The sequence below is a fragment of the Anomaloglossus baeobatrachus genome, chromosome 2 (genome assembly GCF_048569485.1).
Source record: "Anomaloglossus baeobatrachus isolate aAnoBae1 chromosome 2, aAnoBae1.hap1, whole genome shotgun sequence".
Taxonomy (NCBI): domain Eukaryota; kingdom Metazoa; phylum Chordata; class Amphibia; order Anura; family Aromobatidae; genus Anomaloglossus; species Anomaloglossus baeobatrachus.
The window spans coordinates 194,017,572-194,044,008 of NC_134354.1; the positions used below are offsets into that span (position 1 = coordinate 194,017,572).

General features: G+C 50.8%; 1 protein-coding gene across 1 annotated transcript in view; it reads right to left on the minus strand.

Moving 5' to 3' along the window:
• The window catches only part of LOC142291216 (tetraspanin-2-like), a 241,144-nt gene extending 216,345 nt beyond the window's left edge, over positions 1–24,799 (minus strand). Inside the window, exon 1 of the mRNA XM_075335574.1 lies at positions 24,667–24,799. Coding sequence (XP_075191689.1) covers positions 24,667–24,735 — 69 coding nt within the window. The 5' untranslated portion in view covers positions 24,736–24,799. The remainder of the gene's footprint in view (positions 1–24,666) is intronic.
• Between the last annotated feature and the right edge of the window lie 1,638 nt (positions 24,800–26,437).

Sequence of the window (26,437 nt, forward strand, 5' to 3'; positions counted from 1 at the left end):
ACAACTAGTGATGAGCGAGCACTACCATGCTCGGGTGCTCATCGTAACGAGCAGTTGAATGCTCTGATGGACGCGACTCGAGTACCTAAGTAATAATAATAATAATAATAAAGTTTTATTTCTATAGCGCCAACAAATTCCGCAGCGCTTTACAATTCAGAGGGGATATGTACAGACAATTTGAGACAATACAAAAAAAAAAAAAAAAGTATAAGGAAGTCAATGGGGAATTCAAGCTTTTTTTGAGTATCAAGAAGTCAACCATGGTAGTGCTCGCTCATCACTAGTGACAAACAATGGGGCTGTTGCACTCTCTTCTGTCCACTTTTCCTGTGACCAATGCAGGCGAGACCCCTCCAAATTTAGGAAGTCCATGAGGAACATGAGCATTTTTCTGGGTATCGAGAATGGTAGTGCTCGGCCATGACTGGTGAAAACAAATGGGGCTGTTGCACTCTCTTCTGTCCGCTTTTTCTGTGACCAATACGGGTGAGACCCCTCCAAATTCAGGAAGTCAATGAGGGACTTGAGCATTTTAATAATGACCGAGCACCAGAGCATGGTAGTGCTCGCTCATCGCTAGTGACAACCAATTAGGCGGTTACACTCTCTTCTGTATGCTTTTTCCTGTGACCAATGTGGGTGAGACCTCTCCAAATTCGGCAGTGTAGTCCCTAGTAAAATTTGAAAATGTGGTTTGATATGTCTGATATGGATATATTTGCATAGGATTAAAGAGGACTGATCAATGGGATTAGCTGTATTATTTGTATCAAGCCATACAGCATTGGTCAGAGTGCAATGCGAGATTTTCTGGCATTGCACTCTTCCGATTCATACACTCGTGTGAGCGTACCCTCAGTGTTGCAATATGTCGCTGGGTTTTCAGTGTCACCCGACACATTGGAGGGTTGCCCTACTTTAAAGCAAGATATCATTAAAAACCAGCAGTCCTGAAGGAGCAGTGTATACATGATGCAGGTGGGACTAAAGGGTCAGTGAGCACCACGTATCCTTTGTAGTGTCCTCCTAGCAGAACGGCAATGTTCCTTCAAACATACGTTTTACAGGTAGGAGTATAATTACGCCGAGTACAATATGATTAAAAAAAAAAAAAATCGGATTGCACTCACACCAATGTTATTCAGTGAGGCAGTGCTGATCTGTAAGGTTTTCCTCAGCTGTAATTAGGGTGAGGAATCACCAATGCAAATGAATGGGTGCGAGAAAAAACAAAAACGGATGTCACATGGATCATCTGTATGCTGTCAGCTTTTTACAGATACGTTACCACTATGTAGCACAGGACACTGAGACAAAAAAAAACGCATTGCACATAAAAATACTAGGCGAGAAAATAAATAAACCACACACCCACATAGCACTCGCATGACATATGGAATACCAAACGGATTTCACTAGTCCATCTTTTTTGGATGACAATGGGACAGATTTATTATATGCAGATAGAGAGGGTTTCACACCCGATTTACGTAATCAAGCCCTAAATTGGGGCTCTAGTTCACCACTATGTGAAAAAGAGGCAACAATGCTTTTCTATTGAAACTTTACACCAAAATAGATTGCTGATATCATGTTCACAGCTTGCAAGACGCTCCAATAATCATGAGACGAAGGAACATTTTACTAGGAAAAAGAAACAAAGTATGGAGATGTGTGATTTCCTGAGGAATATGTGCAGTTACATGGAGTGACTCCCATGCCGGCCAGCAGTACCCTGCAGGACACGGACGGGCACAAACACCACTTTCAGTACACGTCTGCTAAATGGTCCTTTCAGATGCCCTAGCTCCGAGGTAATATGACCGCCTGAGAATGTGGCAGTATGCTCTGAATATTTGTCCAGGTTGCCAAAAGAGGGTTGGGACAGACATTTGTAAATACTTTGCACCTTCCATTACTCTCCTGCCAATGAATCCCCAAGCCCTTCGCTGAGATCGTATAGTTAATTTGCTAATTGTTGTGTCTAGTCTGTCACAGACGCGCTTATAATCCGAAATCTTCACAGAAATTGAGTAGTTTGTACGGAGAGGATCATCTAATTCCTTACCATTAAAGGACGAGAAACTCATCAGTCTCAAATATATTCCTGCTTCACAGACAGCACAGGATCACGAGGCACAGCTGTCCTGATGAAGAGAATGAGGTGGCTGTCACTTGACAGCTGCTTCATGATCTCAGATGCCAGTCATTGGCTCATGAAGAAGGATGCTACAAACAAGCAGTCCAATTACCTCAACATCCCCAGTATAATCTCTGATCCTTACAAGACGTTGGGCCACATTCCCCAAAGTTTTCACTCCAGAAAAGTAGCTCTGCAATGCAATAAAATTTAGGTGTAACTATGAGCTGCACCTAAATTTTGTGACTTTTGGAATTTTCATGCCAGTTTCTCCCAGCTCTGACAAAATGGGCAAAGCTGGGGTGAGACAGGGGCGGGATGCCACAGCTCAAATCGTTCATGATTAGCTGTGGTAGTCCAACATGTGTAAATCTCACTCCGGTATTTGACTAGAGTAAGATTTCTGGTAAAGAGCATGAATCAGGATCATCTGACTCCAGCACACACCCTCATCAAGACTGGCATGAACAATGCCAGTCCTGATGCATGATGCCCATTATTCTTTTCTCCCCTCCTTTCTGCTCCTCCCATCAACATCGCTCCTCTGCATCCACAATATTCTGGAATTTCCTTGCTACCCCAAACCTTCAGACTGTCTCACCATGTCAAACATTCTCACACAGCAATGAATTGGAGAGAAGTATTTATGACATATCCCGCATGAGACAACCCATTTAACAGCGCCAGGTATATATTTTTCAGAATCCTTAAATTGGAAAAACACATTGATTATGGACCTCTTCCTTCAGTCAAGCTTAGAATGATGTGTATCTATCATTACATCTGGCCCCCAGCCAGAAAATAGGGTCCATATAACAACTCCTGAACATCAGTATATGTGGCGCCCCTGTGGCTTCAGGCGCCACAGGGTAATGCACCTCACCCGGGGTGCAGTATTCATCTCTAATACGGATGAGTTGATCGCTCGTAAACCACAACACATCCAACACACAACTCGGGAGCTCTGTCACTGGGACTGGGTAGGTGCCAGGGGTAGCCATCACGAGGATTGGGCCTTCTTGCCCACTAGTTCAGCAACCCAGGAGGCGGGGCACTTACAGGGGAAGTGAAGAGCCATCTCATACAGCATGCAGTTAACTCCGGGCACAGCAAGCGTCAGGTCAGACTCAGGAAGAGACGTCGCAAGACACTGGAGCTGGGGTGGAGGGAAGACCACTGGAAAGGTCACACAGAAGGAAACACCGGCCTTGACCTCTGAACTATAATACAGATAATACAGATAATAAGCTGCACACTAACCACTATAAAAATATAAACATGAAAAATGGTAAAGCATTACTGCTATAGGGATATTATGAACAATGAAAAATACATTTAGCTATCTGGAAAAAATTAAATACATGAAAAATGGTATTGCAAAATTAGAGTAGAGATGTTTAGCAAATGTATTGATCAATGCAAATCTCTTCTCTCTTCTGACTGAGAACCCAGAACCCCGCCCTATTACCAGACTCTATTAATGATCCTATATAGCCAGGAGCCTGTCTGCCCATACTTGCAGATTTTTAATAGCACATAGAGAGGCATTAAGGTTAGGTTCCCGAAAAATTAGAGATTACCTTTTCGTTGGTTTCGGGCTCATTTGCATTGATCAATACATTTGCTAAACATCTCTACTACTTTCAAATATTCATAGCAATTTTGCAATACCATTTTTCATGTATTTCATTTTTTCCAGATAGCTAAATGTATTTTTCATTGTTCATAGTATCCCTATAGCAGTAATACTTTACCATTTTTCATGTTTATATTTTTATAGTGGTTAGTGTGCAGTTTATTATCTGTAGTATAGTCATGTAGTTTTAGGCTAGCACCTAATTCACACATATAGGTGTTCCAGTCAGTTTTTTCCTGATTGACCTCTGAATTATCCGGGATCGGCTGGAGCCCACCACAGCGGAACACGGCACTCAGGCGGTGTGACTTCAGTAAGTAAAGAACTTGAATTGCACCCTCTGTGTCGTCCCATCATTGCCGGCGCTCCCATCATCGCGCCCCTGCGCCATAGGTGACTACTACTCCCAACATCCTCCCTGGGGCCTAGCTCTACCTATAAAGAGCTGCAACACCCGAGCTGCGTCACCAACTGCCCCACAAGAGAGAGACTTCCCGCAGGAGCGGCTCATAACTGGCCGCATACTACAGTTGGCGTCACGAATAACTATTCCCATCATCTGCCTTTTTATTGCCACCACCTGGGGCACGAAAAAGGGCCAGGCGGCTGTGAGAATGACTGCGTAGACTGTTCCAAGCATACCCTCTGGCTGAGGCTTTCACCATATCCCTTATAGCCTATCCGGGCACCTGGGGAGCCCAGTGTTGGAAATTCCAGCACCTGGAGCATGGTGATGGAAAGCGGAGCAAGGTGCTAATGATCCAACCCATACAGTGAAGTTCACCGGTGTGTTGCCCAGGGAGCGCGCCGGACCGGGGACTTGCTCCCGACATCATGAGCACCACAAAGGCAGCGCCCTGTTACGAGGGAACCCAGACCTTGGGTTTGGGCTGCGGGATATGCAGGCACGCAAATGACATGTGCGGTTGTGGGCGAAACATTAAGTCCCGTGACCAGGGGACCCAGACGGTTTTGCCTATGGCTTACCTGCGACCCCGGAGGGCCTCAAGGCAGGACACTGTGGAGTAATGGTAAACCTAACTGGGTCCTGTAAATAGCTAATACATAGTTGAACAATATATGCACCATGTTTTAGTTAAAGTATGTGTTTTGTGTTGAAAAGGACATCTGGGCTACTGGACTAGCTGTGGCCAGGACTGCCTTGTATATAGTTTGCACCAGTTGTGCTCCGAACCAGAATTATCCTGACCCAAAAATCTGTCGTGCATGCTGATGAGTTGAAGCAGGTAGGTGCCGGGGGGGCCATCATGAGGAATGGGACCTCTTGCCCACTAGTTCAGCAACCCAGGAGTCGGGGCACCTGCAGGGGAAGTGAGGAGCCATCTCACACAGCAAGCAGTTAGCTCCAGGCGCAGCAAGCAGTTAGCTCCAGGCGCAGCAAGCAGTCAGCTCCAGGCGCAGCAAGCGGCAGGTCAGACTCAGGAAGAGACATCGCAAGACACTGACAGAAAAGGGCTCGTGATCAGAAGCTGGAGGCTTAACCCGGGTTCTTAGGAAGAAGGGGGATCCCAGGGTTCGCGGGGAGTGCAGGAGGCACCCGTGACCTTTTCCACGACCCAGGAGCTGGGGTGGAGGGCAGACCACTGGAAAGGACACACAGAAGGAAACACCGGCCTTGACCTCTGAACTATCCTGGATCGGCTGGAGCCCATCACAGCGGAACACGACACTCCTAAGGCGGTGTGACTTCAGTGAGTAAAGAACTTAAACTGCCCCCTCTGTGTCATCACATCATTGCTGGCGCTCCCATCATCGCACCCCTGCGCCATAGGCAACTACTACTCCCAACATCTTCCCTGGGGCCTAGCTCTACATGTGGAAAGCTGCAGCACCCGAGCTGCGTTACCATCTGCCCCAGAAGAGAGAGAGAATTACAGGAGCGGCGGCTAATAAATGGCTGTATACCACAGGTGGTGTCACAAATAACTACACCCATCATCCCCTTCCCCATCTTTGACACCGCCGGGGGTCACGAAACCGGGCCAGGCTGCTGTTACATCCCAAACCGACACCGGCCCGGTGACGAGTAACTCTTGGGACCCTGTGGGCGCGTCACATAGAAAACAATATAGAGTGGTACGAGATGGTCCATATAATACCACGGCACCATATCCAAGCTCTGTCTCTTCATAGTCCTAAATGCAGAGATTGCTGCTAAGTGGCCAGACTGCTAAATTATGGATGCACATTAGGTTACAGATTTTCTTCCCGATGTACCAATTTAACACCACTTCCATCAGTCCAGTAAGTACAAAATGTATTGATGCCTAGGAACGTTTCTCTGTTACTAAAATAATTAATATTACATGATAATAACGGGATCTTAAGTAATGAAGAATAGGCAGCATGCCCCATATAAATAATGCATGCAGTGTGGCGGTATACTAGGCTCTAATTCTCACATTTTCAATTGGTTTGTTACATTAATGATGTAATGGTGCACAAGACATTAATGCATTTTACATTTACTTATGAATCAAAGATACATCAGCTATGATGGCAAGAGTGTACTCAGAGTGCAGTATTGTACATAGAATCGGACTGGAAAACATTAAACTAATTGTAACCGCTTGGAAGAAAACTAGAAAAACTTACATTTAAAATTAACCTCTCAGGTCCAATATGAACTCTGAATCATGAGCAGTTCTGGGTGCATATTTCTAATCCCTGCCTAACTGTCCAGGCATCTAGTAGCATACATAAAGGTATCTATAGAAAAAGTATTTCTAAATATCCTTTATGATATGCTAACAAGAGCAGGGATTAGTCGCAAGGGCGTTATTTCCCCCGACTAGACCGCCCTCTGTTAGCATGCCATTAGGGGCGTGCTAACATGCCATTCAATGCCCAGCATCATCAGCACATGATCAGAAGTCCCCGGCACTTCTGGCCATGCGCACTATGAAGCCCAGTGTACACGTCCCGGCATCAGAGAGGTCTAGTGCTCATGACCGAAGTGCAGGGACTTCTGATCATGGGCACTGAACATAAACCCGGCGTCTGAGGCAGTGACAACGGACACAGGTATGACGCTGGGCAATGGGCATTGAATAGCAGGTTAGTACGCCCCTGTGGGTGTACTAACATACTAAGAGGGCGGACTAGTCGGGGGAAATAACGCCCTTGTGACTTGTCCCTGCGATCATTAGCATATCATAAAGGATCTTTACAAATGCTTGCACCTGACAGGTTCCCTTTAAAGTGGTTGTCTCAGGATAAATCTTCAGGAGCATCCCACTCCCTGCTCCTGGCTTCCTGCTTTGCTGGAGGTAGTTTGCCACTGACAATTTACATTTTGGACCAGTAGCTTGATCGCGTCACTGGTCCAAACCGTGTTCTATCCCATCCTTGACTATGACTTTGACTAAGATGGAAGCGATCCAGCCATCTTCAGAACATCACGAGCAAGTAGTAAAGCACAGAGCCTGCTGTTGTACTGTGCTCCTTTTCGAAGTAGCTGGCCACGCAGTGACTGCAAAGTGGTCGGTAAGTTAGACAATGAGCTGTACACTATGGCCCCGATTTATTTTGGCTTAGGGCCTGTTTTTTGTCTACTTTTGTACCAATTTTTTTTTGCACCCATTTGATTATTCTATTTTTTTTCTATTTTTTGAGGTCTATTTTACATGTTCTCAACATTTTTTTTCCGCTTTATGGGCGGAGTTTGGCTATTCCAGATGTTTTCACCTGATTTCAATTTTTAAAAAAGTTTTTTAATAAGAGGTACTTTGCAAAGTTGTTTGTTTTACAATTACTTTGCATTTTAATAAGAGGTACTTTGCAAAGTTGTTTGTTTTACAAATACTTTGCATTTTTTTCTATTTATGAACTTGAGACAATGTCTTTAATGGCTGTAAGAGATCTTGATTTATAAAAGGGAATCTGTCAGCAGGTTTTTGCTATGTAAGCTGAAGCCAGTATGATCAAGGAGTTAAAAAACAGAAATCAACTATGACTCTCTTACTAGGCTACCTGCTGTTGTTTACTGAAACTAAGGGCTTTATAACTTGGTGATTATCATTGCTAGGTCTAGCTGCCATGTGCAAGGCAGTCCGGCATGCCCCTCCTGTGATTGTATAATCTTTATGAGAGCCTGGTGTGGGTGGGTACAGCTCCTTGGGCTCAGCTACATGACTAAAGATAAAAATTCATATTTTGTCAGAACAGCTGCATTTGTGATGCCCTGGACAAGCCAGGGGTCACAGGTAATGACATCACCACACCCTACACCCCGGTTAGGTACACCTAAGCTAGACCAGAAATCCTTGTTGCCTTCCTCCAGGGACTGATATCCATACCAGGGGGTGGGCCAGCAGGCGGTTGGCTCCCCCCACCGAGGAGTTCACAGTCCTGGAGGCGGGAAAACCGGGCAGATGAGTTTTGAAGTTGGAGTTGAGTGGTAGAGGAGCAAGTGAGAGGAGTGGGAGTGAAGCTAGGAAAGGAGTAACAGAGCAGCCTGAAGTTGGTCCGGGTGTGTGCCCTGGACAGAAACAGCAAGGTTAGCAGACGGCGGTGACCGTCTGCAGGAGTGGCCTATCGGAGGTGCCGTAAGGACCGTGGACGGGTGGTGGCCCGGCGGTACCGGACCGGTACACAAGGAGAAGCCAGCACCATTGGCAGGGGCCTTTCGGATCCCGGCAAGGCTAGGAGTCGCCGTGAATTTGCCAAATCCGTCAGTGAAGGGGACCTCCCGGTCTCCAAACAACTAAGTCCCGATTGAAGGCAACCGTCCAACCGTATGAGAGAGACACCGCCACCGCCAAGGCACCAGTTTCTCAGGGCCAGCGCCTGCGGGCAAAGAGGGGCTCCTCTGGCCCATATCCAAGTCGGGGAGCGGGTTACCGGTGGGAACCCATCGCTATCAACATTACACAAGGTGCAGGGAAAGAGACAGTCACCGTTAACTACCGGGGAAAATCAACAGCAGCCGTCCGTGGGAACCGTCTTTCAAGCCGTGTTTTACCGAGAACTGTGTCACCGTCTCAGGCTGAGTGAGTACCACCGTGCCGTGAGGCACAGCGCTGCCCCCGCGACCCTGCACCTCACCAGGCCCCGCACCTGGCCAGCCATCCCTCATCCTCCACCCCATCACTGGGCCCCGGGACAACCAACCCCTACCCACGGAGGGGAGAACTAACAACTCTGCTGCTCCCTGTCACCGCTCCCGGGATCCCCATACAGAGCAGCGGTGGTGTCCACACAATCACCACAACCGTGGGTGGCGTCACGGACAATAAATCCCCAAAACCAATCCCCTTTTCACTCACGGGCGAGGAGCGCCGCTCGAGTCCCCGGGATCCGGCCCATCGCTCGAGCCACCGAGCAGCAGAGGCCGCAGCAGCAGCGGCAGCCGGACCCGAGCAGTGGGAGAGCGCAGCGTCCCCTCCTCCGCCCGCGACACATTAAATAAGTGATACCCAGTTGGTTTCAGAATCACTGCATGTGCGTTTCAAAATGCTGCCGAAAAGCTGCGTTTTGGATATATTTTGAATACGGAATGGATGCAGAATTAATTCGTTCTGGATGCTTGCTCTGCCATAGACAGAGTGGGAAAAACATCCAAAACGCACAAAAGAAGTGACATGTTGCATCGATTTTGTAAAAAATTTGGCATGCAAAACACTGCGTTTTAAAACGCAACGTGCACATGGATTTTGCTAAATTCTCATAGACTTTGCTGGGGACGCAGAACACATGCGTTTACGCTGCAGTTTAAAACTCTGCGTAAACGCATGAAAAAAATGCAACGTGCGCACATAGCCAAAGGCACCACTCCTACAGTGAAAAACAACACGCTGGAGTGGTGCTTTAATATACTCATCGTTCACCATCTTCTCCAGTTTCCAGTGTCAAACTGGTCGTCTTCTCACTTACGTGATTAAAATTCTGCCTCTCTGGATCACATTGCTTTTACAATGTAAGTCTATGATGCTTCGTTTTGACGCTCCATGGACATAGAGTAAAAGACACTTTAGCTCTTGCATAAACCCCTGTGTGATTCAACAACTGGGAACTTCAGTCACTTGAGTGAGAAGAGGATCGGTGCAGCGCTGGAAACCGGAGAAGACAACGATCAGTGAGTGTATTACTGCACTCACATTACATTATATACGCTTTAAGGTTGTGTTCACACGTGGCGTTTTTGCTCCCAAAAAGCAGGGTTTGCTGCGCTTATCTGGTTATGGTTTATCTACAGTGAATGTTTAATAAAGCAGCAAAAACGCTGCAAAAGTAGGATTTTTGTGTACTCACCGTAAAATCTCTTTCTCTGAGTCTTCATTGGGGGACACAGGACCATGGGTTATGCTGCTGTCACTAGGAGGCTGACACTAAGTAAACATAAAAAGTTAGCTCCTCCCTAGCAGTATACACCCCGAGCCGGAGGCGGGCTCAGATCAGTTTGGTGCACAAGCAGTAGGAGGAGTACCAGAATCACCATACATAAAAACAAGTTGTAACTAAAACAATGCAGCCGTGCAAACAAGAGGTCTATGAACATAAGACCGCTGAAAATAGCAGACAAATGCAATTAAACAACCAAAAAACCAAGCAGGGTGGGTGCTGTGTCCCCCAATGAAGACTCAGAGAAAGAGATTTTACGGTGAGTACACAAAAATCCTACTTTCTCTATCGTTTCATTGGGGGACACAGGACCATGGGACGTCCAAAAGCAGTCCCTGGGTGGGAATACCGAAACCCGCAGATAGGAAGAAAACAACAACCTCCCTCGGCGGGCTTGCACTATAATTGAATGCTGCCACCCTATTACAGGTGTGCAACTGCTGCCTGCAAGACCTTTCTCCCAAAACTAGCATCTACCGATGCTTGGGTGTGAACCTGGTAGAACCTAGTAAAGGTGTGCAGGCTAGACCAGGTGGCGGCCTTGCAGACCTGGTCGGCCGACGCCTGATGCCTAATCGCCCAAGAGGCTCCCACTGCACGGGTAGAGTGCGCCCTTACCCCCCGCGGCGGAGACTTGTCCCGAACCCGATAGGCCTCTGATATGGCGGAACGGATCCATCTGGCAATTGTGGCCTTGGATGCCGATTCACCCCTCTGGGGACCAGAAGGGAGGACAAACAGACCATCTGACTTACAGAACGGCGCGGTTCTGGAGACAAGAATTCTAAGTGCGCGCACTAGGTCCAGGGTGTGCAAGGACCTCTCCAAGCTGTGAGAGGGGCCAGGACAGAAGGACGGAAGAACGATTTCTTCGTTAAGATGGAACGGGGAGACCACCTTTGGGAGAAAGGCGGGATCTGGCCGGAGAACCGCTTTGTCCTGGTGAAAAATCAAAAAGGGGGAACGACAAGAGAGAGCTGCCAGCTCTGACGTCCTGCGAATAGAAGTGATGGCAACGAGAAACACCACCTTCCAAGACAGGTGAGAAAGGGAAGAATCTCGCAAGGGCTCGAATGGGGGGCCCTGAAGCGACCCTAGGACTAAATTAAGGTCCCACGGCTCTAGAGGCCAACGATACGGCGGGGCCAGGTGGGCCACTCCCTGGATGAAGGTCTTAACCTGTGAACGAGCGGCCAGTGGCTTCTGAAACAGGATTGATAACGCCGATATCTGGCCCTTTAGTGTTGCGAGCGAGAGACCCGCATCTAGGCCTGACTGCAAGAATGCCAATAGGGAAGGAAGGGAGAAGGCGAGAGGAGAAGAAATATTATGCTCTTCACACCACCTGAAGAAAACCTTCCACGTGCGGTAGTATATTCTTGATGAAGATGGCTTCCTGGCCCTAATCATTGTCTGAATCACTCTTGAAGAAAAACCAGCCTTAGCTAGAACCCAGGATTCAATGGCCAGGCCGTCAAATTTAGGACCTGTGATTTCTGATGGAAAAGAGGTCCCTGCTGCAGGAGATCTGGACAGTCTGGAAGGCGCCACGGAGCGTCTGCGAGGAGCTGAGTTAGTTCCGCAAACCATGCTCGCCTGGGCCAGTCCGGAGCCACTAGGATGACCGGTATTCCTTCCGCCTTGATCTTCTTGAGGACCCTCGGAATCAGAGGGAGCGGAGGGAAGATGTACGGGAGACTGAACTGGCTCCATGGCAGGGTGAGGGCGTCGACTCCTAAAGCCAAGCGGTCGCGGCACCGCGCTACAAATTGCGGAACCTGACGGTTGAACCGGGAGGCCATTAGGTCCACATCCGGAACTCCCCATCTGTCGCAGATCTGGTTGAAGACTTCCCGGTTGAGGGACCATTCTCCGGAGGCGAGGCCTTCCCTGCTGAGGAAGTCCGCCGCCCAATTGTCCACGCCTGGGATGTGTACCGCTGAGATCAGGGAGTGATGACACTCGGCCCAGTGCAAAATCTTCTTGACTTCTCGCATCGCCCCGACACTTCTTGTGCCGCCTTGGTGGTTGATGTACGCCACCGCCGTCGCATTGTCCGACTGGATCCTGACCGGGCAACCCTGTACTAGGTGCCGAAACTGCTGCAAGGCTAGCCGGATGGCTCTTATCTCCAAAATGTTGATCTGGAGACAACTCTCCCTCGGTGACCATCGGCCCTGCGCTGTGTGATGCCGAAACACTGCTCCCCAGCCCTGGAGACTGGCGTCTGTGGTCACTATCTTCCAGTGGAGCGGGAGGAAAGACCTTCCTGATGCGAGGTTGCGTTGATTGAGCCACCAACGGAGGGAGTGGCGGGTCTCCGGCGAAAGATGAAACCTGCGGTCCAGAGAAAAGGGAGATCTGTCCCACTTCTTCAGCAAGGCCAGCTGGAGGGGCCGGAGATGGAACTGTGCAAAGGGTACCGCTTCCATCGCCGCCACCATACGACCGAGGACTCGCATGCCGAACCTGATGGAAACTTGGCGCTGACGCCGAAGAGCGCGGAGGCCTCGTTGCAGGGAGGACATCTTCTCCTGTGTGAGGAAAACTCGCCCTTGGATGGTATCGAATACCATGCCTAAAAAGGTGATCCGACGGGCCGGGGTCAGAGAGGACTTCTTCCGATTTATCAGTCACCCTAACCGTGAAAGGGTGTCGATCGTGACCTGAACCCCAAGACGACAGTCCTCGAAGGAAGAGCCCTTTATCAACATATCGTCCAAGTACGGGATGACCATAACACCCCTGGAATGTAGGACGGACATGGCAGCAGCCATGATCTTCGTAAAGACCCTGGGTGCGGATGCGAGGCCGAAGGGAAGAGCAGTGAACTGGAAGTGATCTTCCGCTATCGCAAAGCGGAGGAACTGTTGGTGAGAGGTGGCTATCGGGACGTGAAGATAGGCGTCTTGAATATCCAGCGATGCCAGGAATTCGCCTACCTCCATGGACGCGATGACGGACCGGAGTGACTCCATTAGAAACGGCCGAGGCCTCACCGACCTGTTTAGAAGCTTTAGGTCGAGGACGGGACGGACAGAGCCGTCCTTTTTGGGGACCACGAAAAGGTTGGAATAGAACCCCTTGAAACGCTCTGCGGGAGGGACTGGTACCACGACTCCGGCTCGGAGGAGGGAGTCTATGGAGTGAAAGAACGCGCGAGCTCGCGCGGGAGACTCGAGAGGGCGAGATAGGAAAAAACGTCTCGGTGGCTTTGCTTCGAATTCTATTTTGTAGCCTGATGTGATGATCTCTCTGACCCAGGCTTCGCGGTCAGGGGGATCCACACATGCTGAAAACGAGACAGACGCCCTCCCACAAGTCTGGCGCTGTTGCGCGCTGACCGCGAGTCACTTGGAGGAACGTCGGCGGTAACCAGAAGAGGATCTCGTGGGCTGGCGGGGACGTGAACGCCAGGCGGGATTGGTCTTGAATGATGGGGTCTTCCTGTCTCTCGGAGGAGAGCGGCTTTTCCGCGGCTGGGGAGTGGAGTTGAAGCTGCGAAAGGGCCGGAAACGAGCGGTGGGGCGCCGATTCTGGAAGCGCTTGGGGCGCAATTGGGGGAGAGATGTACTCTTTCCTCCCGTTGCATCGGAGATCAACTGGTCCAGCCTATCTCCGAAGAGACGCTCACCTAGGAAGGGCAGGGAAGTTAGTGACTTCTTAGAGGCCGCATCCGCGTTCCAGGACCGGAGCCAGAGGGCTTGACGGATGGCCACATTGTTGCTGGCGGCCTGGGCCGCGCAACTTGCAGACGCCAGGGCTGCATTGAGCAGGTACTCACCCGCGAGGGAAATCTGCGAGGCGATGGGAACCAGGTCCGGATTGGCAGGAATGGCGCGGAGACCGCAGCGTAGCGTGTCCGCCCAGGACATCAGGGCCTTCGCAACCCAATCCGAGGCAAAGGCCGGAGAGAGGGATGTGCCCGCTGCCTCGAAGGCGGAACGGGCCAACCTGTCAATAGTACGGTCCGTAGGGTCCTTGAGAGACGTACCGTTAGTGAGTGGAAGGACTGTGTGAGAAGACAGGCGGGAGATTGGGGGGTCGACCACAGGGGAGCCTGCCCAATCCTTTCGAAGACCCTCAGGAAAGGGATAATGCAAATCGATGGACTTACCGCTGGTAAATACCCTGTCCGGCTGTTGCCTGTGGCTGCGCAGTAACTCAGCGAATTCTGGATGTCCGCTGAATGTGTTCTGGGCCCGCTTCACCCGCTTAAACGAGACCTGGGTGCTCTGGGAGGAGACGGGGTCCACCTGTACCTTCAAGGTCTGGTTTACTGCTTCTATCAGGCTATTCACCATGCGCCGAATATCAGCCGCCTGCTCTGAGTCCTGCAGGGGTGCCGCATCGGAATCCTCATCGGAGCGGTCAGAAGCCTCCCTGGAGGACTGACGGTCTGGACCTGGGGATGAAGGTGAAACCTGGGAAGAGGCTGAGGACGAGACCTGGCGGGTCCGTTTCTGAGCAGCAGAAGAGGATCCTGCAACGGGGCTCACCTGCTCCGGAGGCGATTGCGCCGGGTCTGCGGGAATCTGGGCGAGCGACGGCAGCAGTCGCAGTGCTTGCGCGATGGTCCGAGAAGCCTCAGAGAGGGAATCTACGGACTGGGACAGGGACGCTAGCCAGTCGGGGGGGGCGGGACGCAGGGCCCTGCAGCATATGGCGCTGTGGCGTCTGCGGTATCAGAAGCGTCGGCCGCGGAGTCCTGCGGAGGCTGCGCGTCTGTAGAACAGACGGAGCATAGTGGGGCGTCCTGACCCTGGGAAAATTTGGACTTGCAGGAGGAGCATGCAAAAAATAGTGCAAAGGGGGCCTGCTTGGATTGGGTGGGCTTAGCCTTAGGCATGGTGAAAACAGATACTCTCCCTGGTGGCTGCTAGGAAGGAGACAGGAGAGGGTTAACTCGTCCCTAAACTCAGAGAACGCTACCTAGTGAGGGCTACTCCTTAGGAGCAGAGCTTACCCAGGTCCTGCGTGCTGCCCACCAGTCCAGAAGGGGAAGTCCAGGAGAGCTGGCCAGAAGAGTCAGAACGCCGGCGCACTGCAGCCTCAGGGGACCAGAGACAGGCTAAAATGGCGAGGGGACGCTGGAGGAGGCTGGGGGAGGAGCAGGATTCCGGCGCGAAAAACCGGAGGATTCACAGCCCCCACCATCAGCCAGGAGGCAGAGCAGTGGGAGGATACAGAGGGAGACGACCGGCGGCCAATAGCGCTGCAGCGGGGGCGTGGCTAGGACGCAGGAGCGACTAGGCCGAGACCGGGGGCTAAATTTATGGAGAGGGCCGGGGGAAAGTGCAGGAGAGGTCAGTCCTACCTGTAATCGGCGGCGCCGGCCCAGCGACGGATGCGGTGCAGGCAGGGCTCCCTGCCCCTGCCTGTGTACAGCGCTACTCGTCCAGGAAGACTCCGGGGGAGAGCGTGCTGAGGCAGGGTAGTGGACATCATGATGGGGGTAGCAGCCCCCTTGCAGGAGAAGGCAGCGTGACAGGGCCCCATCGATTACACAGGCTGCGGAGGTTCCATCCCTGCTGTACTCCCCTGTACGCCCTTTGGGGTGATACCGCAGGGCGAATCAGGGGTGCCCACAAAACAACCTGCCCACACGCGCACCCCCGGGAGTGGTACCACGGGGATGGACGGGGGAGAGGGCCCGAAGTCTCAAGCCCCTGCGACCCTGGGGAGTGGTACCCACAGGGCTGCGGAGGATGAGTGAAGCGAATACCTGCAGAGAAAAAGACGACAGGTATGAGAGTGATGAGCGGCGCCGAAATAAAAGAAAAAAGCGCAAAATCATACATGGCTGAGGGGGGCCGAGACGGCCCACATCAGCCTCCTACGACACTAAGCTAAAACTGATCTGAGCCCGCCTCCGGCTCGGGGTGTATACTGCTAGGGAGGAGCTAACTTTTTATGTTTACTTAGTGTCAGCCTCCTAGTGACAGCAGCATAACCCATGGTCCTGTGTCCCCCAATGAAACGATAGAGAAATTACAGTGGTTGCGTTTTGCACTCTGATTACTTTCAATGGTGAAAAAACGTTGCAAAAAACGCTGAAAGAGTTGACATTCTGCTTCTTTCAGCAGTTTTCCATTTCAGTCAGGAAAAAAAAAGCAATCGTGTGCACGAGATTTCTGACATCTCCTAACTTTTGCTGGTACTGTAAAAAGCAGATTGGATTACGTCTCCAGACATGTGAATTCTCGTGCCCCTCTTCCTTCGGTCCGGTTTCCCCTTGACTCCCTACCCTCCTTTATTTACCCTATCGTCTATACTTAGACATGTTTATTTTGCATCCTCCCTAACACTCTCATCTCACATCTCTTCTTCATGACACTATTTTCATCTTTAACCCTGCACAGACTGTTTATCAGCCGCTCTCCAGCAGCCAGTGACCTCAGCTGTCCCCTGACTGGGCTCCCTCAGTTGTCGCTGTCCCTCTAGTCTTCTCCTCATCCCCCGGTGTTCTTCTTTATCCATGTGGCTTGTGATCACAAAGCCTCACCTCTCATCAGGTCGTGGTGACCACAGATCTGTCATCTAATGAGGTCAGTCAATTCTCCAGAATGGAAACATTTTAATCCTTCCAAACCAAATTCTTCTATTCCGATCACTCAGCAGTGGGTATTCCTCATCTTATAAGAAATACGCTACCACTGTATGATTAACTTCTCCCAAAAATGAAGGGGCCCTTTAGTTTTCCCTGCACAGCTGAGCACGAGCCAAGTAATCTATGAAAAGTAATGTAAGTAAATAAATAAAAACAATGATGTAAATATAGCTGAGAGCGGATCTGTCACCAGATCTCACAGTACAAACGGCTCACAGTAGTAAACACATATCTTTGAGCAGATGAAGCTGGTGTACTTAGTTTGAAAATCCATGACTACATGATACTTTTAGAAAAAATGTTGTCAGGTTGCTAAAATAATGTTTAGCTGATGAGCTTGAGCGGGACTCGTAAAATGTTCATCTTAAAGGGGTTGGTTGTCCTCTACTAGGACACCCCTTCACAATCAGCGTTTGTCCCCATTAAAATAATAAAACTTATACTCACTTCCGGTGCCGGTGCCACTCCAGTGGTTCCAGCACTCTCTCCCAGGGCTCACGTGACATTTATACTTCACATCAGCCCTGTGCCCAATCTGCGCTGTCTTCACTCTCCCCACCTTCGGACAGATCGATAATCAGAGGGAGCAGGTGGACAGCCTCAGCTCTGACTTCCTCTTGAAGTCCGACTTTGTCCGTAGACGAGGAGAGTGAAGACAGTGCTAAATGGGCATTGAGTTCATATGACGTATCAATGTCATGTGAGCCCCGGGAGAGTGAGTGCCAACACCGCTGGAATGGCATCAGCACCGGAGGCGAGTATAAGTAATATTTTAACAGGGGCAAACATGCTGATTGAGAAGGGGTTGTCCGAGTAGTGGAGACACCCTTTAAAATCTGAACTTTACATATATATTGAAATAGATTTTCAAAAAAATGTACACCAGCCTCATCAGGTCTGACTTTGTTTTTTATTGATACAGTTTGTATTGTGAACTCTGTATATAGTTTACATTGTCAAATCCAAGCTGGTGATTCCATGAGCCTTGGAAAACACAGCACCAACATCACTGGAATGGTGCAGAACTGGGAGCGGTGTATGCCGTTTTTATCTTATTTGGGGCAGTGTTGCATTCAAGACTGAATTATACAGTGGTAGAAAACCCCTTTTACAATATGTTCTAGTCTATTGTAAATTTATACTCCCCATTTTGTTCAAGACTGGAACATTCTTGTCCACATCCAAATCCGTACACAAAATATCCACTGTGTGCATTTACCCAAGGCTGTGCTCACGTTAGAACGTTTGTGTCCAGGGATTCCCTTCCATTTCAGAAGCAGAAAACTACAATGGAAGTGAACAGTTCAGAAACCTAATGAATTCAACGGAGGATGGCACAGTAAGTTTATGGTAGATCAGCGCTGCTCCGTTTCCGTCCCAAGAGCGTTATATCCCCCAACTAATCCGCCCACTTAGGATCAGGCGCAGTATGCATGTACACGTCCCAGCATCATAGAGGTCTACTGTGCGCGACCGGACGTGCCCAGCATTCAGATCAGCTGTCACAGTGAACACAGGTACGCGGGTCACCGCTGGTGATGCTGTATTGAATAGCATTTTAGCACGCCCCTAACATGCTAAGGCCCTGTGCGCACTAGAAAAAGGATGTTTCTCAAGAAATTTCTTGAGAGTCTGAAAGATTAGCGCACTTGCGTTAAAAAATGCACCAATAACGCATGCGTTTATGATGCGTTTTTTTTTTCCACAAGTTGGTCTCTGCGTTTTTTTACCATTATCTATGTCAAAAATGCAGGTATCTGCAGAAAAGAAGTGACATGCACATTCTTTTTCTAAAGAAATTCTGCAGGAAGAATGTTCTTAAGAAAAAAACACAGTGTGCACACAACTATTTTTTGTTTCCATAGGTTTTGCTGGAGAATGTCTGCAGAAAGGTTACAACCATTTTCTCAAGAAATTTCTGCAGCAAAACGCAAAAAAAAGTGGGTAAAAACGCAGTGTGCGAACAGGGCCTAAGAGGGCAGACTAGTCGGGGGATATAACGCCCTTGCGACTAGTCCCTAATCTGATTAGCATATGATTAAAGATCTTTAGAAATACTTTTTCTATAGATCTCTTTATCTATGCCATTAGATACAGGGAAAGTTAGGCAGGGATTAGCAATATGCACCCAGAACTGCTCATGGTTGTGGGTACATATTGCACTTGACAGGTTCCCTTTAACATTAAATAATGATGAGCAAGCACTAGTGATGAGGGAGCACTGCCATGTTCTTGGTACTACTGGTGAGCACGCACTACCATGTCCGTTTCTAGTGATGAGTGAACACTACCATGCTCAGGTGCTCAGTACCACTAGTCAAGAGCACACACTACCATGCTCAGTACTAGTGATGGGCGAGCACTACCATGTTCAAGTGCTCGATACTAGTGACGACCAAGCACTACCATGCTCGGGTTCTCAGTATTAGTGATGAGTGCGCACTACCATATTCGGAACTAGTGATGAGCATGCACACACTACCGTGCTCAGTGCTAGTGATGACCAAGCACTACCATGCTTGGAACTAGTGATGAGCGCACACTACCATGTTCAGTACTAGTGATTAGCGAGCACTAACTACCATGTTCGGTACTAGTGATGAGCAAGCACTAGCATGTTCAGTTCTAGTGATGAGCGAGCACTACCATCCTCGGATGCTCGGTAGTAGTGATGACCAAGCACTACCATGTTTGGGTGCTCGCTACTAGTGCTATGCTTGGAACTAGTTATGAGTGAGCACTACCATACTCGAGTGCTCGGTACTAGTGATGACCAAGCACTACCATGTTTGGTACTAGTGATGAGTGAGCACTACCATGCTTGGGTGCTCGGTACTAGTGATGAGCGCATACTTCCATGTTCGGAACTAGTGATGAGTGCGCACTACCATGCTCGAGTTCTTGGTATTCGTTCCTGACCTAGGGTCCTGTATCCCGTCGTGCTCGGTACCGGTCCATTTGTTGGGTTTTCTGATGCCGACAGTCCTCCAAGACTATGTCCGTTGCACCCTTTTCCAATGTCACTGCTACCGGTCCCCGACTCCTGTGGTCCCGGGCCACCGTCTGCGACCCAACCCTGGTCTCACTCACTGGGAGCTACTACTCCCAGCTCCTCACTCTTTGAGGGCTCTCACTTCACTCCTTCCCTCCCACCAGTCTACCTGACCCCTAGGTGGGTGGCCCTATTGCAGCTTGACCAACCCATTGATGTGTCTGACAGGTTTGATGTGAGGTGTGGTTGAGATTTGTGGTGCTGATGAAGGTGATGTGACGCCCTGGCAAAACCAGGATGTCACAGAGCCTGCAGACATCCAGCAAAGTGCAGGCCATTCTCCTCCTTGGTAACCTGATCCCACACCATTGCAGCAGGACAGACACCCCCCCCCAGTGTAAGAGCTAAACAGAGCAGGAGGGGAGGGGCTGGAGCAGAGTGAGTTTGGAGTGTGAAGAGAGCAGACCAGGAGAGATAGATCCTGGCTGCTATAAGGAAGGGAAGTGTGAGGAAGGGGCCCGAGGTGGCCGGGGCAGGGTTGTGGCCCTCCGGCATCCAGGGGTGACCCGGATCACTACAGGGGGTGTGGGCTCCCCGTTCCCGACTGAGGAAGGAGAAAGAAGCGTCTGGCTGCAAAACAAGACCAGGATCCTGCTGTACTGTGTGTGGGACCCCAAACACCCTCCGCACCGAAGGCTGCAGACACAGGCAATTTCTGGTTAATTCCTGACTCTGTGTGAATTTCCTTGAAAAGCGAACTGTGAGTAACAACATCCCCTGGTCCAACCGGATGCACAGCTCTCAGACGGTCTCCATCTCCTCCCTGCACCACCTCACCGGGGTCCCGGGACACCAACACCCTACCCGTGGAGGGAAATCACCACCTTGCTGCCCACCACCATCCCCGGGATCCATTTACCAGCAGCGGCGGTGCTCTGTTACCTCACCGCACACCACAGGTGGCGTCACGGACAATCTTCCTTACCTAATCCCCTTCTTACTGTGGAGCCTGGGATCACAGACCGGGTCACGCCACCGTGATACCCACAGAAGTGACCCCGTGGCCCAGATCTGAGTACCCCTTATCCCCGGGCGACACATTTGGCGTCACGAACAGGATTGAACCCCTCTACTTACCAGTAGAAGTGCGCCTTGTGATCTCCACCGGCGGTGTCCGGACGAAAATTTTGAAGCACACCGCCATCTTGGCGCGAAAATCTCCCGCTCAAGCGTCTTCTCCGAGCAGGGAAGGCACGACAGCGAAGCCCCACCCCCAACAAGTGGAAGTGCTGAAGAGAACCAAGGGGGGGCGGGTGTGTGTCTGCCTAATGTAGCTGAAGCTATAAAAGCAGGGACGCCAGGACTTTGCTACACGTCTGGTTCCTGGAAGCAGTAGCCGCAACCCTGATGACATCTCACCCGGCTCCGGAAGTCCGCCCGGCCATAGCAGAGGCGACACCCGACCGGAAGTCTGCCCCAGATGCGGCGCCAGCCGCTCCCAGGTACCCCATCCCGGCTGTGGAGCGGCCGGAGTGCACCTGCAGGGAGGAGGAGCAGGCCACTGAGCGATGGGGCCCTCGGCAGTTAGCGAGGCCGGTTGTAGCCAGCGCCGAGGGCACCCGAGTGGGCCTGGCTCCTGAGCAGGAGGTAGAGCACGGGACCCGTGCCCGGTACTGGGAGTGGCGGCAGCAGTGGTAACGGAGCATGAACGGCTACCCGCAAGTTTAAAGTTGACTGTTTTATGGACTGTCACCCCTGTTGAGCATCCTCAAGTTCCCGGAGGAGGCCATCTGCACAGCAGGTGGGGGGGTGGCAGGATAGTTAGAGTTTAAGAAAATGTACCTCCCGATGTGGGAAGATGTATAGTTGTAATGTGTGCACTTTCTTTTTCCTGTTACAATAAATGTCGGTGCCCAGACAGCCCGAGGATGGGCTGTGTTTTACCAAGGGGGTGTGTGACGCCCTGGCAAAACCAGGATGTCACAGAGCCTGCAGACATCCAGCAAAGTGCAGGCCATTCTCCTCCTTGGTAACCTGATCCCACACCAGTGCAGCAGGACAGACACCACCCCCCCAGTGTAAGAGCTAAACAGAGCAGGAGGGGAGGGGCTGGAGCAGAGTGAGTTTGGAGTGTGAAGAGAGCAGGCCAGGAGAGATAGCTCCTGGCTGCCACAAGGAAGGGAAGTGTGAGGAAGGGGCCCGAGGTGGCCGGGGCAGGGTAGTGGCCCTCCGGCATCCAGGGGTGACCCGGATCACTGCAGGGGGAGTGGGCACCCCGTTCCCGACTGAGGAAGGAGAAAGAAGCGTCTGGCTGCAAAACAAGACCAGGATCCTGCTGTACTGTGTGTGGGACCCCAAACACCCTCCGCACCGAAGGCTGCAGACACCGGCAATTTCTGGTTAATTCCTGACTCTGTGTGAATTTCCTTGAAAAGCGAACTGTGAGTAACATCCCCCGGTCCAACCGGGCACACAGCTCTCAGACGGTCTCCATCCCCTCCCTGCACCACCTCACCGGGGTCCCGGGACACCAACACCCTACCCGTGGAGGGAAAATCACCACCTTGCTGCCCACCACCATCCCCGGGATCCATTAACCGGCAGCGGCGGTGCTCCGTTACCTCACCGCACACCACGGGTGGCATCACGGCCAATCTTCCTTACCTAATCCCCTTCTTACTGTGGAGCCTGGGATCACAGACCGGGTCTCGTCACCGTGATACCCACAAAAGTGACCCCGTGGCCCGGATCTGAGTACCCCTTATCCCCGGGTGACACAGTGACACCGGTTGTTGGGAACATGGAACCATGGGGGGTAGGTCTTGCCCCCAGGGAAGGGTTGTAGTTCCCTGTAGCACCCTGATATAGTCAGGGGTGCTACACTAGTATAATGGAAGTCAATTGGGAGCTCAAGTTTTTTTAAGGATGATTTCCAGGAAAAATGCTTGAGTTTCCCATTGACTTCCGTTATACTCCGGCACTCGAGTTGCTCATCACTAGTACCGAGCACCCAAGCATAGTAGTGCTCGGGCTTCACTAACATTAAAGCCTATAGTAAACGGATCTAGATGGAGAACTCTCCATTAACAGTTGTCATCACTTTTTTGAAAAGGAAAAAGAGAAATATTTCAAAGCCAGCATTAACATGACCTGACGTCAAGACTGGGCTCCCACGACAGTATAAAAAAAACTTGGTCCTGTTCTCATCCAGAGAAATGGGATGATTTTTTTCTCTCTTGTCATCCTTGGGCTGTATCTGTTTTTACTCCTCAGGTATTAATCTTTAACAGAACCATTTACAAGTTCCCCTTCTTACAGAATTATAAAGTTCTATAAAATCGGATGTTATTCTGCCGGTCTGCATGGCATCTGATTGTTCTCTCGCACTGGACAGATTTTGGAGGCAAATCTCAGCGTGCAGTGAATTTATCCTCGTGACGAATTCAGCCGGGAAAACAGCACGGATCTGCACTGCCTCACTGAGTAACATGGGCCTGAGGGCATAAGAGATATTACATATCACCCTGATGAGGCATTCCCTGGTACCCGCTGGGGCAGAAGAGGAACCTTCATGTGGAAATCACACATACCACCCTGATGAGGCATTCCCTGGTACCCGCTGGGGCAGGAGAGGAACCTGCATGTGGACATCACACATACCACCCTGAGGAGGCATTCCCTGGTACCCGCTGGGGCAGGAGAGGAACCTGCATGTGGACATCACACATACCACCCTGAGGAGGCATTCCCTGGCACCCGCTGGGGCAGGAGAGGAACCTTCATGTGGACATCACACATACCACCCTGATGGGGCATTCCCTGGTACCCGCTGGGGCAGGAGAGGAACCTTCATGTGGACATCACACATACCACCCTGATGGGGCATTCCCTGGTACCCGCTGGGGCAGGAGAGGAACCTGCATGTGGACATCACACATACCACCCTGAGGAGGCATTCCCTGGTACCCGCTGGGGCAGAAGAGGAACCTTCATGTGGAAATCACACATACCACCCTGTTGAGGCATTCCCTGGTACCCACTGGGGCAGGAGAGAAACCTGCATGTGGACATCACACATACCACCCTGTTGAGGCATTCCCTGGTACCCGCTGGGGCAGGAGAGGAACCTGCATGTGGACATCACACATACCACCCTGAGGAGGCATTCCCTGGCACCCGCTGGGGCAGGAGAGGAACCATCATGTGGACATCACACATACCACCCTGATGGGGCATTCCCTGGTACCCGCTGGGGCAGGAGAGAAACCTGCATGTGGACATCACACATACCACCCTGATGGGGCATTCCCTGGTACCCGCTGGGGCAGGAGAGGAACCTTCATGTGGACATCACACATACCACCCTGATGGGGCATTCCCTGGTACCCGCTGGGGCAGGAGAGGAACCTGCATGTGGACATCAGAGGACACCAATACTGAGAGGAGGAGAACATCTAGATACATGCACTGGTCCTCACCATTTCTTGGCCAATGATTGTCCGCCTTTGGACATAGAGAATATATACAGTATATACTCATTATATACTCACACACACAAGCAAACATAGGGCGGCGCCACAAAATGGATTATTTCAGAACTAACTAAAAGGCACAGGGTCATATTGTATGTAATGACCATACAGCACAAGTACAGTGTATATATATATATATATATATATATATATATATATATATATATATATATACATAAACATAAGGGGCAGGTGGTCCACATACAGAGCATCACGGACCAGCAGGACAATAAATAAAGATGGCTACAAGCCATGTCCATAAGGAGGGGCAGACCCCTGCTCTCCCCTCATCTCCATCCACCTGCACCCCAGTAACCAGCCTCCACCTGCACCCCGGTCACCAGCCTCTACCCCGGACACCCCGCAGCCTCCGCTCCCGCCGTCTCTTACCAGGAAGATGAGGTTGAAGCTGAGCAGCAGGTACTTGACACATCGCATGGAGCCGCTGAGTCTCCCCATCCCGGCTGCAGCCCCGACCAGCAACAGATGTCACTCCAGCGAAACTACAGCGACTCTCTGCGGAGAGCCCCGCCCCGAGACGCCCTGACCACGCCCCTGCCACGCCCATTCTGAAAACTTTCCGTCCTCTTTCCCGCCCGCCGGGAGACGCCCTCAGTGTTAGCGACACTTTTCTGCTCCAGTGTGTGCCTATAATAGGCTGCTATAGGGAAGTCACGCCCTCAGGGGCGGGAGTGATGACTGACAGGACCGAGACAGAACCTCTATACACAGCCGTACAAACAGCTGAGATGGGGCGACTGAAACGTGTGCGCAGAGCTGTGCGGCTGATGAGACTGCTGTACTAAGCAAACAAGCTGTGTGCAGCAATAGGGGAAGGTGTGAGACACAGGCTGTGTGCACCAAGAGAAGGTGTGAGACACAGGCTGTGTGCACCAAGAGAAGGTGTGAGACACAGGCTGTGTGCAGCAATAGAAGAAGGTGTGAGACACAGGCTGTGTGCAGCAATAGAAGAAGGTGTGAGGCACAGGCTGTGTGCAGCAATAGAAGAAGGTGTGAGACACAGGCTGTGTGCAGCAATAGAAGAAGGTGTGAGACACAGGCTGTGTGCAGCAATAGAAGAAGGTGTGAGACACAGGCTGTGTGCAACAATAGAAGGTGTGAGACACAGGCAGTGTGCAGCAATAAAAGAAGGTGTGAGGCACAGGCTGTGTGCAGCAATAGAAGAAGGTGTGAGGCACAGGCTGTGTGCACCAAGAGAAGGTGTGAGACACAGGCTGTGTGCAGCAATAGAAGAAGGTGTGAGACACAGGCTGTGTGCAACAATAGAAGGTGTGAGACACAGGCAGTGTGCAGCAATAGAAGAAAGTGTGAGACACAGGCTGTGTGCAGCAATAGAAGAAGGTGTGAGACACAGGCTGTGTGCAACAATAGAAGGTGTGAGACACAGGCAGTGTGCAGCAATAGAAGAAGGTGTGAGACACAGGCTGTGTGCAGCAATAGAAGGTGTGAGACACAGGCTGTGTGCAACAATAGAAGAAGGTGTGAGACACAGGCTGTATGCAACAATAGAAGAAGGTGTGAGACACAGGCTGTGTGCACCAAGAGAAGGTGTGAGACACAGGCTGTGTGCAGCAATAGAAGAAGGTGTGAGACACAGGCTGTGTGCAGCAATAGAAAAAGGTGTGAGACACAGGCTGTGTGCAGCAATAGAAGAAGGTGTGAGACACAGGCTGTGTGCAGCAATAGAGGGTGTGAGACACAGGCTGTGTGCAGCAATAGAAGGTGTGAGACACAGGCTGTGTGCAGCAATAGAGGAAGGTGTGAGACACAGGCTGTGTGCAGCAATAGGGGAAGTTGTGAGACACAGGCTGTGTGCAGCAATAGAAGGTGTGAGACAGAGGCTGTGTGCACCAAGAGAAGGTGTGAGACACAGGCTGTGTGCAGCAATAGAAGAAGGTGTGAGACACAGGCTGTGTGCAGCAATAGAAGAAGGTGTGAGATACAGGCTGTGTGCAGCAATAGAAGAAGGTGTGAGACACAGGCTGTGTGCAGCAGTAGAAGAAGGTGTGAGACACAGGCTGTGTGCAGCAATAGGGGAAGGTGTGAGACACAGGCTGTGTGCAGCAATAGGGGAAGGTGTGAGACACAGGCTGTGTGCAGCAATAGGGGAAGGTGTGAGACACAGGCTGTGTGCAGCAAG